The sequence below is a fragment of the Ovis aries genome, chromosome 15 (assembly GCF_016772045.2).
Source record: "Ovis aries strain OAR_USU_Benz2616 breed Rambouillet chromosome 15, ARS-UI_Ramb_v3.0, whole genome shotgun sequence".
In the NCBI taxonomy this organism is placed as follows: domain Eukaryota; kingdom Metazoa; phylum Chordata; class Mammalia; order Artiodactyla; family Bovidae; genus Ovis; species Ovis aries.
In genome coordinates, this window is record NC_056068.1 from 60,714,044 (window position 1) to 60,729,573 (window position 15,530).

Here is a 15,530-nt window from a genome sequence, read left to right on the forward strand (position 1 = left end):
CTGTGCCTCAGTTTCTGCCTCTATAAAAATGGAGTAATAATAGGCCTAATAAGCAATGATAGGATTAAAATAATTATTCTGCAGATTAAATATGCTTTCATCCAATTCATTTATTAAACGAACTGTGCCTGGCCTATGGTCAACAATCAGTAACTGCTGGGTTTTATCATTAACCCATAGGAAATTGACACCTGTCTGCTCATGGACAATCATGAGTAGATACAGGTCCAGTGCCTGGATCTAACTCCCGCTCTTCTGCGCACTATGCCTCTAGGATAGTGCTTTTGTCTCTAATTTATCATCATCAAATGAGATGGTTAAATATGAACACTCACATAAAAGAACTAATTATTTACTATTTTAATAATTCCATTTAAAATTGTTAGTCTAAAAAAATCCCCTACAAACAGTTTTTACATTTCAAATAAAATCATTAACTTTGCAAAGCAGAAGACTATACTCTCCTCATTGTCCCATGTGTTTTCTAAAACTCCAGGGAACTTAATGGCAAGTTTTTAAAGCAACAGCTCATTATATCATGAAATAAGTCAATAAAATAAATGATTGTTTATTTAAGATGATTTAAGGAACATCTTTTAGTGTTTAAATCTCTCACTCTGGGAAAACTAAATTAGGCGATTCAGATTGTTTAACCAAGAACTTGTTAATTTACTTGTCACTTCCAGGTAGCAGAAGGGCATTAGGGTCCAAGAAGGTTTTATATACAACTGTAATGCCACCTCTGGCGAATGCAGTCACCTGGTCAAAAGTCAAACCCAAAACAGGGTTCAGTGGAGATCTGGAAAATGGAAAAACAAAAATCAAACATATCTGTAAAATTATACAAACTCTAAACTTTGAGTATAAATAACCAATAAAATGTACATTCCCATGTCAAACAATAACCAGAAATAAGTGAATCTCCTATTATACAGACCTATTGTTGGTATTCTCTACTGACATTTGACATGCACATTTTAGTTTGTTTGATTTATAATGCCTAGGATAGTTGCAACACATAAATGTTTCAAATGTTGCACATTTAAATAAATGATTTCAATAATAAAACAAAGAATTTAGTTGAGAAAAAGAATCAACTGTCAGCCTTGTAATGTTCATTTTTCACAGAAAACTACAATGCAATATACCCATAATAATCTTTGAAGCTTATAATTAAATTAATCTTTCATATTTGGCTACAAACAGCTATGTTTTGTAAGCCGGGTAAATGCTATGCTGACTTGATTTTTCATATTACATACTGTTAGGTATATTGCTTTAGGTTAATTTAATAACGTAAAAATTAAAATCATGGGGAAAGATCTTAAGTAAAAAGAATGGCAACTATGTCAATTGTGAGCCATTTTGTTTTTGAAATTAGTGACAAACACTGCTACTTAACTTTAGAATCACAGGGCTATCTCACCTCACCTGTGTAGTATTTCCAAAAATTTTTAAACTGAATATAATCATAAGAAAACACTCAGACAAATCTAGAATGTGAGACACTATACAAGAAAAGTGTCTGAACTCTCCAAAAAGAAAACCAATATCATGAAAAATAAAACAAAAGATAGGAAAATATTTTAGATTAAAGAGAACCAAAGAAAATAACTAAATGCAACAGATGAAGCTTATCTGGATACTGGATGACAAAAAAGCTCTAAAGCATATTTAGGGTAGTTTGATTACATATTGGATGATAATATATTTTTGTTGACTGCATTAGATATTATAACAGGGACAGAGAAGAACTTTCTGTTCTTTAGTTATATGACCTATAACATTTAGAAGTAAAACTTCAGTTACTGGAGTTAATCCCAAACTGTTCAAAGAGAGAGAAAGGAGATATAAGAGAGGTAAAAGAAATGTGGCAAAGTCTTTAATTGATGAACTTAGGTAAAGGATATATATAAACCTTCATTGAATCAAGTGTTCTGTGGACTGGACATTTTTTCAAAATAAAAATTGAGAGGAAAAACAACTAAAGAACTCAAAAGAGAAGCAGATATTGGCAAAATCTTCTGCAAATGAGTAATCAGACCTTGCATATCAACATATATTAGACACATTAGAATTACTCTCTGAAAATAAATATCATTTTCTTAGTACATATTGTGCATTTTCTCAATATATTTTAAACTAGATGAAAATAACTTTTCTGATATTAATTTAGAAGTTTCAGTAGTAGCAAAATGCTATAATGGTTCCCTAGGCACCCTACTCCAGTACTCTTGCTTAGAAAATCCAATGGACAGAGGAGCCTGGTGGGCTGCAGTCCATGGGATCGTGAAGTCGGACACGACTGAACAACTTCACTTTCACTTTTCACTCTCATACATTGGAGAAGGAAATGGCAACCCACTCCAGTATTCTTGCCTGGAGAATCCCAGGGACAGAAGAGCCTGGTAGGCTGCCATCTCTGGGGTCGCACAGAGTCGGACACGACTGAAGCGACTTAGCAGCAGCATCAGCAGCAGCAGTACTTTACACTGGATTCAAAATCAAATATATATGCATATATATTATGCTATTAAAATAGCAATGATATACAAATTACACATTTATGAATTCTACCAGCTATGATCCTCAGTTGATTTTAGAATATTTCAGATACTTAGCATTTTTTGTTACTCCATAAATATAATCTAGTTAACCAAGAACAAGTGTATGATCATATTAAAATACTGTATTATGGCAAACATCATTAAAAACATCAAAATTAGTCATTGCTTTCACTTTAATAATGATATTTGAGTAGAAATTATGAGACACATTTTATTAAAGCTTTTCCTTGTAATTTGAAGAGCTTCCTAAATTATACGAGGATTCTTGCCACTTTAAAATTCATCACAATTTTTATCATTGTAAATATAATTCTCACAATGTAATTATGTTTTGAAATCTGCCTACATAGGAAAAGCACCATTCCTTACAGGTATTTTTTAGTTTTATAAATTACACGGTATAGATACGATTAAGTATTTTAATTTTATTCCACTGAGACAGATGAAATAGATTTTGAAATATGCTACCCATAACTAATTCTACCAAGGTTTCCCAAAACCCTCATGGATTTCTAAGCAGATCTGACTTTGATTATTAGAATATATAGCAAATCCAATCAGCTCCTAGTTTTGTCTATGCTATTTTATAATTAATATATGCCCAATTATATTCTACAAGCAAAATTATTTCTCCTATTTCTCCTATTTTGTTCTACAGATAAAGAGCTGAACACAAAACAAAACAAAAAGATTAAAAGTAGGCAAAAAAGTGTGTTTAAGTTTCCTGACAAGCAGTTTCAGAGTTCATCTGGATGTGTCCTGTCAAAATATGCATAAATTTCCAAGATATTCCACACAACAGCTCGGCTCATCAATGCCTATAGACTGCAGCCTTTTTCTTCTCTCAGAAATGCTGATAATTTTATGCAGGAATTTACCAATCTACAAAAATTTACACAATGCTCAGTAATAACCAGTAATTATTGTGGCATAATGCAAGGCGCTTTTGAGAAATATAACTTTGATAGGATAGGGCTTACAAGCTTTACCAATTTATCTTTAGCCGTCCTGTCATTGGTGCTTAAAAGGTTAAGACTTTATTTGTGAAAACAGAGAGAGATAGTGGGGAATCATGTTGTCTACAGCTTCATAAATCTTGCTTAAGATCCTTTTCAATTACCATCCATTTCTCCTTTAAAAAGGGACAAAAAAATAGAGGAGTGAAAGCAGGTCAGGGCAGTGTGCGACAATGGCAGTGTGATGGGCTTGGGCCCCCTGTGGCGTTTCCATCTGCTGTCATTAAGGTGACTACTCAGACATGAGCAAATCCCACTTGCTGTGCTGACAGGCAGACTTCAAGAACTATGACAAGGCATTAAGACAGAAAGTCAGAGACAGAGAGGAAGAGAGAGAGATGTCATATCCCACAAACAATACTGCCTCCCCAAAAGAAAAAAAAAGCCCTGGAATTTTATTGGAAATTTAAAAAAAAAAATTTTTTTTTCCATAAAGGTGCTACCTGGCTTCTCAACTTTCCTTTTCCATTAGGTTGCCACAGAAAAATTGAGGACAGACAGAGAATAAACACCTTGCTCCTACCTGTATGCTTTACCATAAGAGACCCAAATTTTTTGCTCATTCTTCAGCGAAAGCAGATTCTTAATTTCTTGACCGTGCTCATCAAAAAGCCGGATTGAAGAAAAATTGAGGCCGGGTGGGTGGATGGAAGAACCTTGAAGTCTTTGATGAATCTTGAGAAGTAACTGGTTGGGTGAGGGGTGGTGGGGAGGGATGAAGAAGGATAAGAAGTAAGGTAAAACGTGAACACCTGTAATAAACTGTCTCTCCTCTGTAACAAAGGAAGTCCAAACAAATGGTAATTAAATTCATATAGAATGTTAAAAGAAGTGTGAAATCACAGCGATGTTTAGCTCAGTGTAAAGTAACAAAATGAGCATGGGCTTTTAACCAGCAGGGGGTGCCACAGGCTTGTGATTGAGCTCTGACCCTTTGGCACGGGGACTGAGAGCAGGTGTGACAGTCCTACAGAAAGAGCATTTAGCTTCTGCACACGGAAACAGTCCTCTTTGACAAGGGTTATGCTTTCCTTGTCTGAGCTACACACTCTGTTGGGTCCTTCCAGAGGATGTTCAAGTTTTACAGTCAGCAGTCTCCCGTCTCCGGCTAACCTCAGGTAACCAACGGCGGAACCATCCACCAGTGACAGGCCAGTAAAAATAAACACATCTTTCTAGCCTATGTTGCTTCATTTGGAAGCCCTCATCCTGGATGTATCAATTAAGAGCTCTGCAGAAGCTTGCCAGTGGCTTCAATAATGAGAGCTTTCAAGTCGTAAATATAATGTAATTGAAGTGTGAAATATGAAATGCTATCGTTTAATATTTTAAATAATAGCATTGTCTGTTTGCTTCTGTCTTACATTTGAGATCTCTTGATTAGTAAGATATTTCTAACTGAGGGCATATTTCAAATGAAAGTAAATCCAGCTGAACTGTTGGGCATGGAATTTTAAAAGATATTTTTCAAAATTACCCGTCACCTTTGTTTGAGCGTTTAGGCCTCTGCTCTTTTCCGTGCTGCGCCCCACACTATCCATCACTCTGGTCTCCCCCCAACCTTATGTCACAGGCTTCCTTTTCTTCTCTCCCTTGTCAGTTCTTGTGTCTCTCAATTTCTTGTTACTCTGTAATCTCGGCAGGGATGCGGATGTAGTTGTAGCCTTTTCGTGCCTGGCTGCTGTTCAGCGTACCTTTTTTGCTCCTTCTATTAATTCCCATTGAACTGAAGGTATATTTGGATGTGCTAAATGCAGAGGCCCAGAGAAAAGGAGAGAAAGTTGCAAGCCTGTCATATATCCCTTGTTTCCTCACCACTTGGCTATAAACTCTTAACCAAATAAAATATTTTCTTTGACCTGCAACTATATCTATAGAAAGCCTCTAGATTTTGTATGAATTAGGAATAAATAATCTTATCTCCCCCTGGAGAAGGAAATGGCAGCCCACTAGTATTCTTGCCTGGGAAATCCCATGGACAGAGGAGTTTGGTGGGCTGCAGTACATGGGGTCACAAGAGTTGGACACGACTAAACCACCACCACCACCAATATCTCTGCTCATTGGAAAATACCCTGTTGCCGGGAGAGACTGAAGGCAAAAGAAGAAGAGGGTGGCAGAGGATGAGATGGTTAGATAGTGATGATCACCAACTCAATAGACATGAGTTTGAGCAAGCTCCGGAAGCTTCCAGTGATAGACAGGGAAGTCTGGCATGCTACAGTCCACGGGGTCACAAAGAGTCGGACACAACTGAGTCACTGAATAGAACTGATTCTCTTTAGGAGTATAATAAGTAAAAGCGTTAGAATAGTAAAAATCTGTGTTTTGCTTTTTTCACTGGAACCACAAACAAGTTTTGGAATCCATGGATTATACTTATAAAGCCTGTACATTTATTTCTGTGTGGTCTCAGCTCTTGAGCTTAGTTTTTGTGGCTTTGCTTTTATTTCAGAAAACATGTAATGTGGATCATTTTTTAAATCCCAGTGATTCTGCTTTACAGGCACCATCTTTTTTCGTGAAGGGGCAAGATATGAAAGATTTAAGGCCTGATCCAGGAGAGAAATAAGTACGCAAAGAACAGGAGTGTGAAGTGGAGAAGGGATGTGAACACCTGACCACTTAACCAAATGCACTTCCACGGGAGTTGCACTACAATCTCTATTTTCTCCACTTGGCAACACACTGCATTTTAGGTGTTCACAGATGAGCATTCCACAGCCTACAGGAGGTGAGGCCTCAGTGCCTTTCATCTCAAGGTCACTGCTGAGGGCTGGGCTATAGTGACCAAAAATTGTGATAATCTTCACCCGTTTATCTTTAAAGCTATCATCACCAGGCCTTTATAGGATAAGAATTTGTTCAGGGACCTGAGAGGAGTGTGAAACATCTTAGGCTAGTGATGGAGGCAAGTGTGCATGAAGAGAACAGTTGTCCTTGGGTGTCACAAGGGCTCTCCCTCACAGAGAACTTTATTATGCCCCTAGATGAAGGTTTCCCCCAAGTTATCTTGCATATAGAAGCAAATTACAGATCAATTTCAGTGTGCCATTAGCCAACAAAAGCTATCTATGGAATAATATCTTCCTGTGTAATCTAACATAAATGCCATCTTCAATTTTTTATACAAATCAAAATGGGAACTATTCTAATGTTGAAAAGAGTGATTACAAGTAGAGAATTCTGGGAAGGCTTTTGTATCATGATGATTTGTATAGTCAGGGATGTGACGATTAAAAAAAAAAAGACAAGACTCTTTATCCTTCTCTCTCTCTAATCAATCAAGGTAGCACTTCCCATCTCTTCTGAGCCCAGCTAATGATCGGATGATTAATTTTTGTGACTAACTATGAAGCGCAGGTAATGAATACCACCAGGGAGAAGTAAGACTGAGAGTGCTGAACTGAAGGGGAGGAAAAGGAGCAAGTTTCTGAGCAAAGGTCAAGCAATGGAGCCCAGCGCGCTGGTGTGCGCTCAGGCGAATAACCCCAATTTGTAAACAACACGGTATTCAGTGTCCTTTCATGCAAGACAAAGACACAAAGTAAGGACCCTGAGCACGTCGGTTCTGCCTCAGAAACATCCCAATTGTCTGAAAAACAGGCAAAGGTAAGAATGCCTAAGATAAACCATCTGCACTTGCTCACAATGAGCACAGGCAAAGACCAGGGCAGTGTGTTACCTGCCCAGGGTCTAGGGCTTGGAAGTACCCTCCACCCAGAACACACCCTCCACGGGGTATCATGTCACTTCTTTTCAATGTGTGGACAAGAGGGCAATTCCAGAGTCCAGTACAGACAGGTTTTCAAATAAAAGCATAATGAAGATTGCAATGCTACTAAGTAAGAGGCCAGGAGTTAATACTATACTAAAGCTGAGAACCTCTGGAATCCACAAGTTAAGTTTGAAATTTTGAAATTATGAATCTTTACAGGCCAGCAAATGATTATCTTTTCTAAACAACGGTAAAGATGTAACTGCCTAAATTAACTACAAGTAACTTAGAGGACACTCATAGTGCCCATTTTTATAAATGGAAAGTCAGTAAACTCACTCTTTCCATCATGCAGCCAGCTTGAGTTGGGCTATTAGGCTCCAGATCTTTTTTACTGATACAAACAGAGATCTCTCCTGTATCTTTACCATTTTCAAATATCTGAAAAAGAAGCACATTCAGAATCAAAAAGAAATATATGCACACATAAACATACATATGAACACATATATAAACACAAGCAGTCCTGACTTTGCACAGTACACTGTTGACTGAAAGTGAGGCAAGGACGGCCTGTATGACCACACGCAAGTAACTGGCAATGAAAATCAGTAAGACTAGAACAGTATAAAGGAAGCCCCTTGTTTCACCTTCTGGTTTCAATGTCCTTAACCTGACTGGCACTCCCCACAATCTTAAAATAGAAGGAAGCAGTGACATTAATGGAGGAATCACTGACTACACTGAATACTTCCATGGGGCAAACGTCAGGGAAAGGTCAGCTGGCAACCAGTTAACTAGCTCATTTTATTCTTTTGAAAAAACATAAAGCCACAAATTGCATGAAGAATGCTTAATTTATATTTAAAATATATCAGTGTGCAGCTCATCTTTTGACTCACTGAAAGGAAATCCAACCTGACAAATTTATTGCATAAAGGTACAGTGAAAGCCATCCATTTTAAGTGCATATAAGCAACAAGTTGCTGAGAACGGAGATAAAATTCAAAACACTGCATTATGCAACACTCAGCTGGAAAAAGAAAATGCTAGCTAACATTTTGTTCAAAAGTATCCAAATAAACCAGTCCCAAAGGAAGGCTCCACCAGAGTGAACACCATCCTCTGACCACTCTGAGGACCCATGTGGGGTGTGTGATTCACCAGGCAAGAAAGGAAGTAGGCTGGGAGAGACTTGATGAATAATTTAAATCCTTGCTTTTTACTGTACTTTTTTTTTTTTCCAGAAGTTCTTTTCTTCTCTTTCTGATAGATTTATCACATCAGAGTAGCCATTTAATTCATTTCTAGGGCTATCTCCAGAGAAGATAATTTGGGAGAGTATCTTATTTAAAAAGAAAGAAAAACCATCTGTTTGACTTTTGAGACAATTTCAGAGTTAATTAATTACTCCTAACCTGATCTAGCAAACAGTTAGAACTGGATGTGGAACAACTGACTGATTCCAAATAGGAAAAGGAGTACGTCAAGGCTGTATATTGTCACCCTGCTTATTTAACTTCTATGCAGAGTACATCATGAGAAACGCTGGGCTGGAAGAAACACAAGCTGGAATCAAGATTGCCGGGAGAAATATCAATCACCTCAGATATGCAGATGATACCACCCTTATGGCAGAAAGTGAAGAGGAACTAAAAAGCCTCTTGATGAAAGTGAAAGTGGAGAGTGAAAAAGTTGGCTTAAAGCTCAACATTCAGAAAACAAAGAGCATGGCATCTGGTCCCATCACTTCATGGGAAACAGATGGGGAAAGAGTGGAAACAGTGTCAGACTTTATTTTATTGGGCTCCAAAATCACTGCAGATGGTGACTTCAGCCATGAAATTAAAAGATGCTTACTCCTCGGAAGGAAAGTTATGACCAACCTAGACAGCATATTGAAAAGCAGAGATATTACTTTGACAACAAAGGTTCATCTAGTCAAGGCTATGGTTTTCCAGTAGTCATGTATGGATGTGAGAGCTGGACTGTGAAGAAAGCTGAGCACCAAAGAATTGATGCTTTTGAACAGTGATGTTGGAGAAGATTCTTGAGAGTCCCTTGGACTGCAAAGAGATCCAACCAGTCCATCCTAAAGGAGATCAGTCTTGGGTGTTCATTGGAAGGACTGATGCTGAAGCTGAAACTCCAATACTTTGGCCACCTCATGCCAAGAGTTGACTCATTGGAAAAGACTCTGATGCTGGGAGGGATTGGGGGCAGGAGGAGAAGGGGATGACAGAAGATGAGATGGCTAGATGGCATCACCGACTCAATGGACATGAGTTTGAGTAAACTCCAGGAGTTGGTGATGGACAGGGAGGCCTGGAGTGCTGTGATTCATGGGGTCACAAAGAGTCAGACACGACTGAGCGACTGAACTGAACTGAACCTGATCTAGGAAATAATGTGCTTCAAGAACACTTCCTTAGGCTCTAGGCAAAAAAAAAAAAAGAAAAAGAAATTATATAGAAAAAGAGAAATAATGTTCAAGAATGGAGGGGTTTTCTCCATTCCATGCCTTTACTTGTGCTGCTGGTCTACTGGAGATGGTGCAGCCGTCAGCCTCAGCACACTGACACTCCACACTCTACAGTAGCTTTTGCTAAAGGGGATTTTTTTAAACCTCTTTTCTGAGAAAAGATATAGTTCTGAGCAAGAAATCTCTCTACTTTAGCCAGGAACTATGTGAAACACAACTGTTGCCTTCAAACCTATGGGAAATAATGTGGGAGGAGAATCTTACTGTCCCAACAATCTCTTCAGGGTCTTAGTTGAACAAAACTCTTAAAACAACAGAGCTGTTTAGCAGTGATGCTCACAATTCTAGGTGGCACGCATTCTGCAAGGTCAGTGTTGACAAAAGCTCAGTTTGGACAACTTATTGATATTTCTTTGTTAAGACTTGCCCCACGTGGTCTCAGAGTGCAGCAAATTATATTCTAGAAAATAGCTGTATGAGGGTTAACCATCAAACTAAGAGAGTAAATAGGACCTGGATGACACCTAAGACCTTCGTTAGCTTACTGCTTCCTTCACTAATGCTAATAAGCCTTTTCTTCTACATCCAGAGAACAAGTGTTCGCAAATAAAAAAGCTCTGGCCTCTAAAATTCCTATGATGGCATAAAGAAAAAAGAGGTGCTTTAGTGTTTAAGCAAAAGTTTAGTTGCTTAAGTAAAAGAAATCTGTCCTCTACTAGTCATTCATATAATGTGTTTTTTTTTCTCTGAATTTCTATAAAAGTAAAAATTCCCCAAGCTAAAACTGTATGAGATTCTGCTTTTGTTAAGGCCTTTGTTTTTAAGGTCTATATCACCATGCCTTAAAAAAAAAAAAAAAAAACAAAAAAAACCTAAGTATTCTATTTATTGGTTTTCTTCTTTTGCAAGAAAAGTATTTTTATTTCCATTGCCCAATGTCTAAACAAAGGTAGCTCTCTAAGTAGAGTTTATATAGGAAAATAAAAAAATATCTTTATTTTCCTACTGCCTAATCCTGGGCTTAAGAAAAACCAACTGCTGTATTAGCATCCTACTGGTACTCTGCATGCCATCACCTCCTTATAGTTCTAAAAATAAATTCTCACCCTTAAAGTAGGGTGAAGCAAAAAGCTAGCTGAGGCTAATCTTGGGTCCCAAGGAATAAGGCAATAGAACCTAAAATATAAGTGATCCAGATCATTTCAAAAAAAATGGCAGCTAACAACTATTGGAAAAAAAAAAATCCATAAATAGGAATTTACTTCTACGCCCAGTTGCACAGAGTTTCAAGGAGGAGTGTTCCATGAATGACTTTCTTTCATGTCAACATGAACTTTTCTTCAGCAGAATTAAATTAGGTTAATGTTAATGTTTCACTGTAATGTTGTTCATTCATTCATTCAAAAAGCACTTATTGAGTGACTACAATGTGCCAATCACTGCTCAATTGCTGAATACATACCAGCGAACTAAGATTCCTGACAGAACAAGTTAGTAAATCATTCAGCATGGTCAGAAAACATCAGGTCTTGTGAGGCCTGAAGTTTATACACCTTGGTGGGCCTTCTTTAACAAAATGGATGCAAAATTACAAATGCAAACCTAGATATAAAATATTCAAGTGAGAAATCACAATTTACACATATTACAAAGCTCATGGATAGCAAAAAAAAAAAAAAAAGACAAAATCCAGAGAAAGTTACAAAGTATTTTCATTAATTTACTATCCAGTGCATGTTTTTTGGCTGAATTGTCTTCTATCACCTCTTCATATGATATTCTTCTAACATTCCCTGTAAGAAGAATAGGAAGATAACTCCACCTTCACTCTTGCATGGTTAATCAAAAAAATCATTATTGATTAGAAAAACATCTATAGATGTCACAGCTTGGTTGATCATTTCATAAAAATTTTTAGGATTGATGTCAAATTGGGAAAAACTTGATTAGCTTGCTTTACAATATGAGCTGTAAAATGAGGAAGGCTTTTCTACAAATTACTTGGCTTTGTTAATTTCACACCATGTTTTTCCTCCACCACCCATATACTTCTGTTGACAGGCACTCTAGTTTACGTAACAAAAAGCAGTACACTCTATGGCCAGCAGGCAGTAGCCATCTTCCTAGAAGCTCTTCTCGTACCAGGGTGGCTTAGCACTACCTGAACAATACAGGGAAGTGACTGCAAACCACTAGTTACATCTCACTATGCCCTGGTGGCTCAGATGGTAAAGAATCTGCCTGCAGTGCAGAAGACCTAGGTTTGATCCCTGGGTTGGGAAGATCTCCTGGAAGAGGGCATGGCAACCCACTCCAGTATTCTTTCCTGGAGAATCCCCATGGACAGAGGAGCCTGGCGGGCTACAGTCCATGAGGTCACAAAAAGTGGGACACAACTGAGTGGCTAAGCACAGCACATGCTCAAACTAAATGTTTCCTCAATTCAGTTTCCCCTAGCTGGGTTTCAAAAATGCCTGCAGTCACTTCAGCTCCACCTGGTACAAGGGAAAGTGCGACAGAGATGAAGTCAGGGTGGAAACAGACAATAGTCTCAGTCAATTGTAGTTAACATGTATTTGCACATTGTAGAGAAACATGTCCATTGGTAGGGCTTTTCCCAGGGTTTTGGAAGGGGCCTAGAAAAGGGGCCTTGGAGCTAAGATTTCATTGGCATCATGGTAAACGTATCTCAGGATGGGTATGAAGGTGGTAGTGCAAAGAGAAAGTGTTAGTCACTCAGTCATGTCCAACTCTGGGATCGCATGGACGGTAGCCCACCAGGTCCCTCTGTCCATAAGATTCTTTAGGCAAGAATACTGGAGTGGGTGGCCATTCCCCTCTCTAGCGGATCTTCCCAACCCAGGGATCGAACCTGGGTCTCCTGCATTGCAGGCGGATTCTTTACTGTCTAAGCCACCAGGGAAGCCCAGAAGGTGGTAAGTGCTATGAAGAAGAAAATGTAGCAGGGAAGGGATATAACGCCTAGGATCAAGGAGAAGGTGTGGTCATTGTAAGAAGCAGGCAATCAGAACTAGCCTTCAAGATAGGAAATATCTGAATAAAGATTTGGAGGTGAGGCAGTGGTCCAAGCAGAGAGCTGGCAGAAGAGCAATGGAGGCAGGAGAGGCTAGAGCAAAGAGACTAAGGCATGAACCTGCCCAGTGTTCCAGAAACCACAGGAGACCTGTGTGTTGGGAGCAGAGTGAGAGAGAGGGAGAGTAAGTAACATGAAATTAGAGGGTTAAGGGTGGGCAGCAAAGCCGGGGATCTTCGGAGGGCTTGGAACAGAGTGGTAATAGGATCTGACTTAAAAGGAGCATTGTGGCTGCTGGGTGGAGAGCAGACAGTAGGGAGTAAAGATAATCTGAAGGGTGAATGATGGCAGCTCAAACCAGAGTGTTAATAATGGACGTGGCTATAAATGGTCCTTTTCTGTTGTTCGTTCCAGAGTAATTTGCTTATTAGTGGGGTTGGGAAGTAAAATTTGTAGCTAGGCTAATATTTCTAAAGTACGATGTCTGTATTTATAGATGTACATAAATCAACTTAAGTATAACTTCATATGCAATATTTGTGAAGGTGCAAAACAAACCATAAAAAGAACAATGTTTATTGTTAAGATTTTATAGAGGCATGACCAAACCGTAAACTATATGGGGGGAAGATAACTTGAACAGGAAGTTTAAGCTGACGTGGTTCTTTGACCACTTTACCTGGAATCATTTATGACATCTATTTAAGGACTTATATAAGGCCTATTTCAGTGCTTTTATTAACCCTTAGTGCTATATGCCTGGTTAAGAGTTAGCTGTGGAGGAAACAAACTCTCCATAACTGCTGGGCAGACCACCTAGGAAGCTCTTCTGTGCTTGAGTGGAAGGCCAAACACCTAAGCCTTAAAATACCTCAGGATGTAATGCTGTCAAGAGGCGATCATAGGAAAATTTCACCGCCGTGCATTGCCTAAAGTTTAGAGGCTGTGCAGTAACATGATCTCCTACTAGGGGTCTGGTGAAAAGCAAAGGAATATAAAGTAGCCCCATAACACTATTTGGCATATTTCAGGTGAAATAATTAAATAGATGGGAAAAAGATTAATTTACATGTTGTCTTAGGTTGGGGTCCCCTGGAAACAGACTCTGAGACCAAGTTTTACCTGCATGAAGTTTCCTTCAGAGCATCCTTGGATGCAACAGGGAACAGGAGTAGTAGATGCGTCGGTCGCTCAGTTGTGTCCGTCTCTACAACCCCATGGACTGTAGCCCACCAGGCTCCTCTGTCCATGGGATTCTCCAGGCAAGAGTACTGGAGTGGGTTGCCATTTCCTTCTCCGGAGTAGGTAGGCAGCGAAGGCAAACTGAGATGCAGTTGCAACAGAGGCCTCTGGGGGAGCTCTAGAGCTGGGATGGCCCTTAAGAGTTATTCAGAAGTGAGGCCAGGGAGTAAGGCTTTGCACTGCCCATCAATCAAATAGTGGATGCAGACTGCCCTCAGGGGATTAGATCAGGATGCCTAATCTTCAGAGAAACAGCAGCCTTACAGAGAGGGCAACTGTCCAAGAAGAATGTAGGTGTGGCAATTGGAGGTGAAGGATGTGTATCTTAGATGTGAAGAGGGAACCCAAGTAGCCTGGCATGACATCCACCACACACAAACACAAAAATCCAGAGTGTAGAGTACACACACTTTTAAATAGCTCAATACTGAAAGCAACTGGATTTTACTGGTGAGTCTCAGAGACCCTAAGTGGCCTCAGGCAAGTCTACTCACAAGGGGCAAGGAGATCTTGCCTGGGTCAGGAAGATCCCCTGGAGAAGGGAATGACAACCCACTCTGCTGTGCTTGCCTGGAGAACTCCATGGACAAAGGATCCTGGCAGGCTACAGTCCATGGAGTCACAGACTCAGACTGAGTGACTAACACACACACACAAATAATACATATTAGTAACTAGATCACACGGCTCAACATTAGATTCCCAGAATTTATTCATCCTATGACTGAAAGTTCATACCCTTCCATCAATATCTCCCCATCCTCCACCCCCCACTTCAGCCCCTAGTATCCACCATTCTAGTCTCTGCTCCTACAGGTTTGACTTTCTTAGACTCCACATATAAGTGATACACAGCGTTTATCCTTCTCTGTCTGACTTATTTCACATAGCATAATAACCCATGTTGTTTTAAATTACAAACATCAACATTTGCTATTATATCTAAGATTAGCGATCTAATAATATGAAACTTAATATTAAAAAATTTAAAGCTATTTTATAGTAAGCATCACTAACTCAATCATCATGAATCTGAGCAAACACCAGGAGTTAGCGGAGGACAGAGGAGCCTGGCAGGCTACAGTCCATGGGATCACAAAGTCTCAGACACAACTGATTTAGCGACTAAACAATCACAACATTTTATAGTAGAAGTTTTTAACCTAAGTCAAAGAACATGAAAATTAAAATTAAATATTTTTCTTATGTGAGAAGCTAATTAGCCATGAAAAAAATCTTTATCCAATCAGAATTCAAAGTCATCTTTAGAGATAGGAAATTAACTCTAAGTGAATTAACATTATATGTACATTAAATCAAATAAATGCGCTGTTACCATTTTTATAGATTTGTATAATAGTTTTTAGAATATCCACACTTTCTACATTTTCTCAAATGCATGCTATCAATCAACTGTAAACATGTTTAATTTTAAAATTCAGATAAGGAGATGATCACAAAACAAATATTG

The 15,530-nt window shown here is 38.8% G+C and overlaps 1 protein-coding gene across 2 annotated transcripts in view; it reads right to left on the minus strand.

Moving 5' to 3' along the window:
• The window catches only part of DCDC1 (doublecortin domain containing 1), a 476,813-nt gene that overhangs the window by 224,319 nt on the left and 236,964 nt on the right, over positions 1–15,530 (minus strand). For both annotated transcript variants that reach the window (XM_060400033.1, XM_042233308.2), the window contains exons 11-13: positions 7,641–7,742; positions 4,107–4,270; positions 674–799 (exon numbers count right to left, since the gene is read on the minus strand). In XM_060400033.1, coding sequence (XP_060256016.1) covers positions 674–799; positions 4,107–4,270; positions 7,641–7,742 — 392 coding nt within the window. The remainder of the gene's footprint in view (positions 1–673; positions 800–4,106; positions 4,271–7,640; positions 7,743–15,530) is intronic.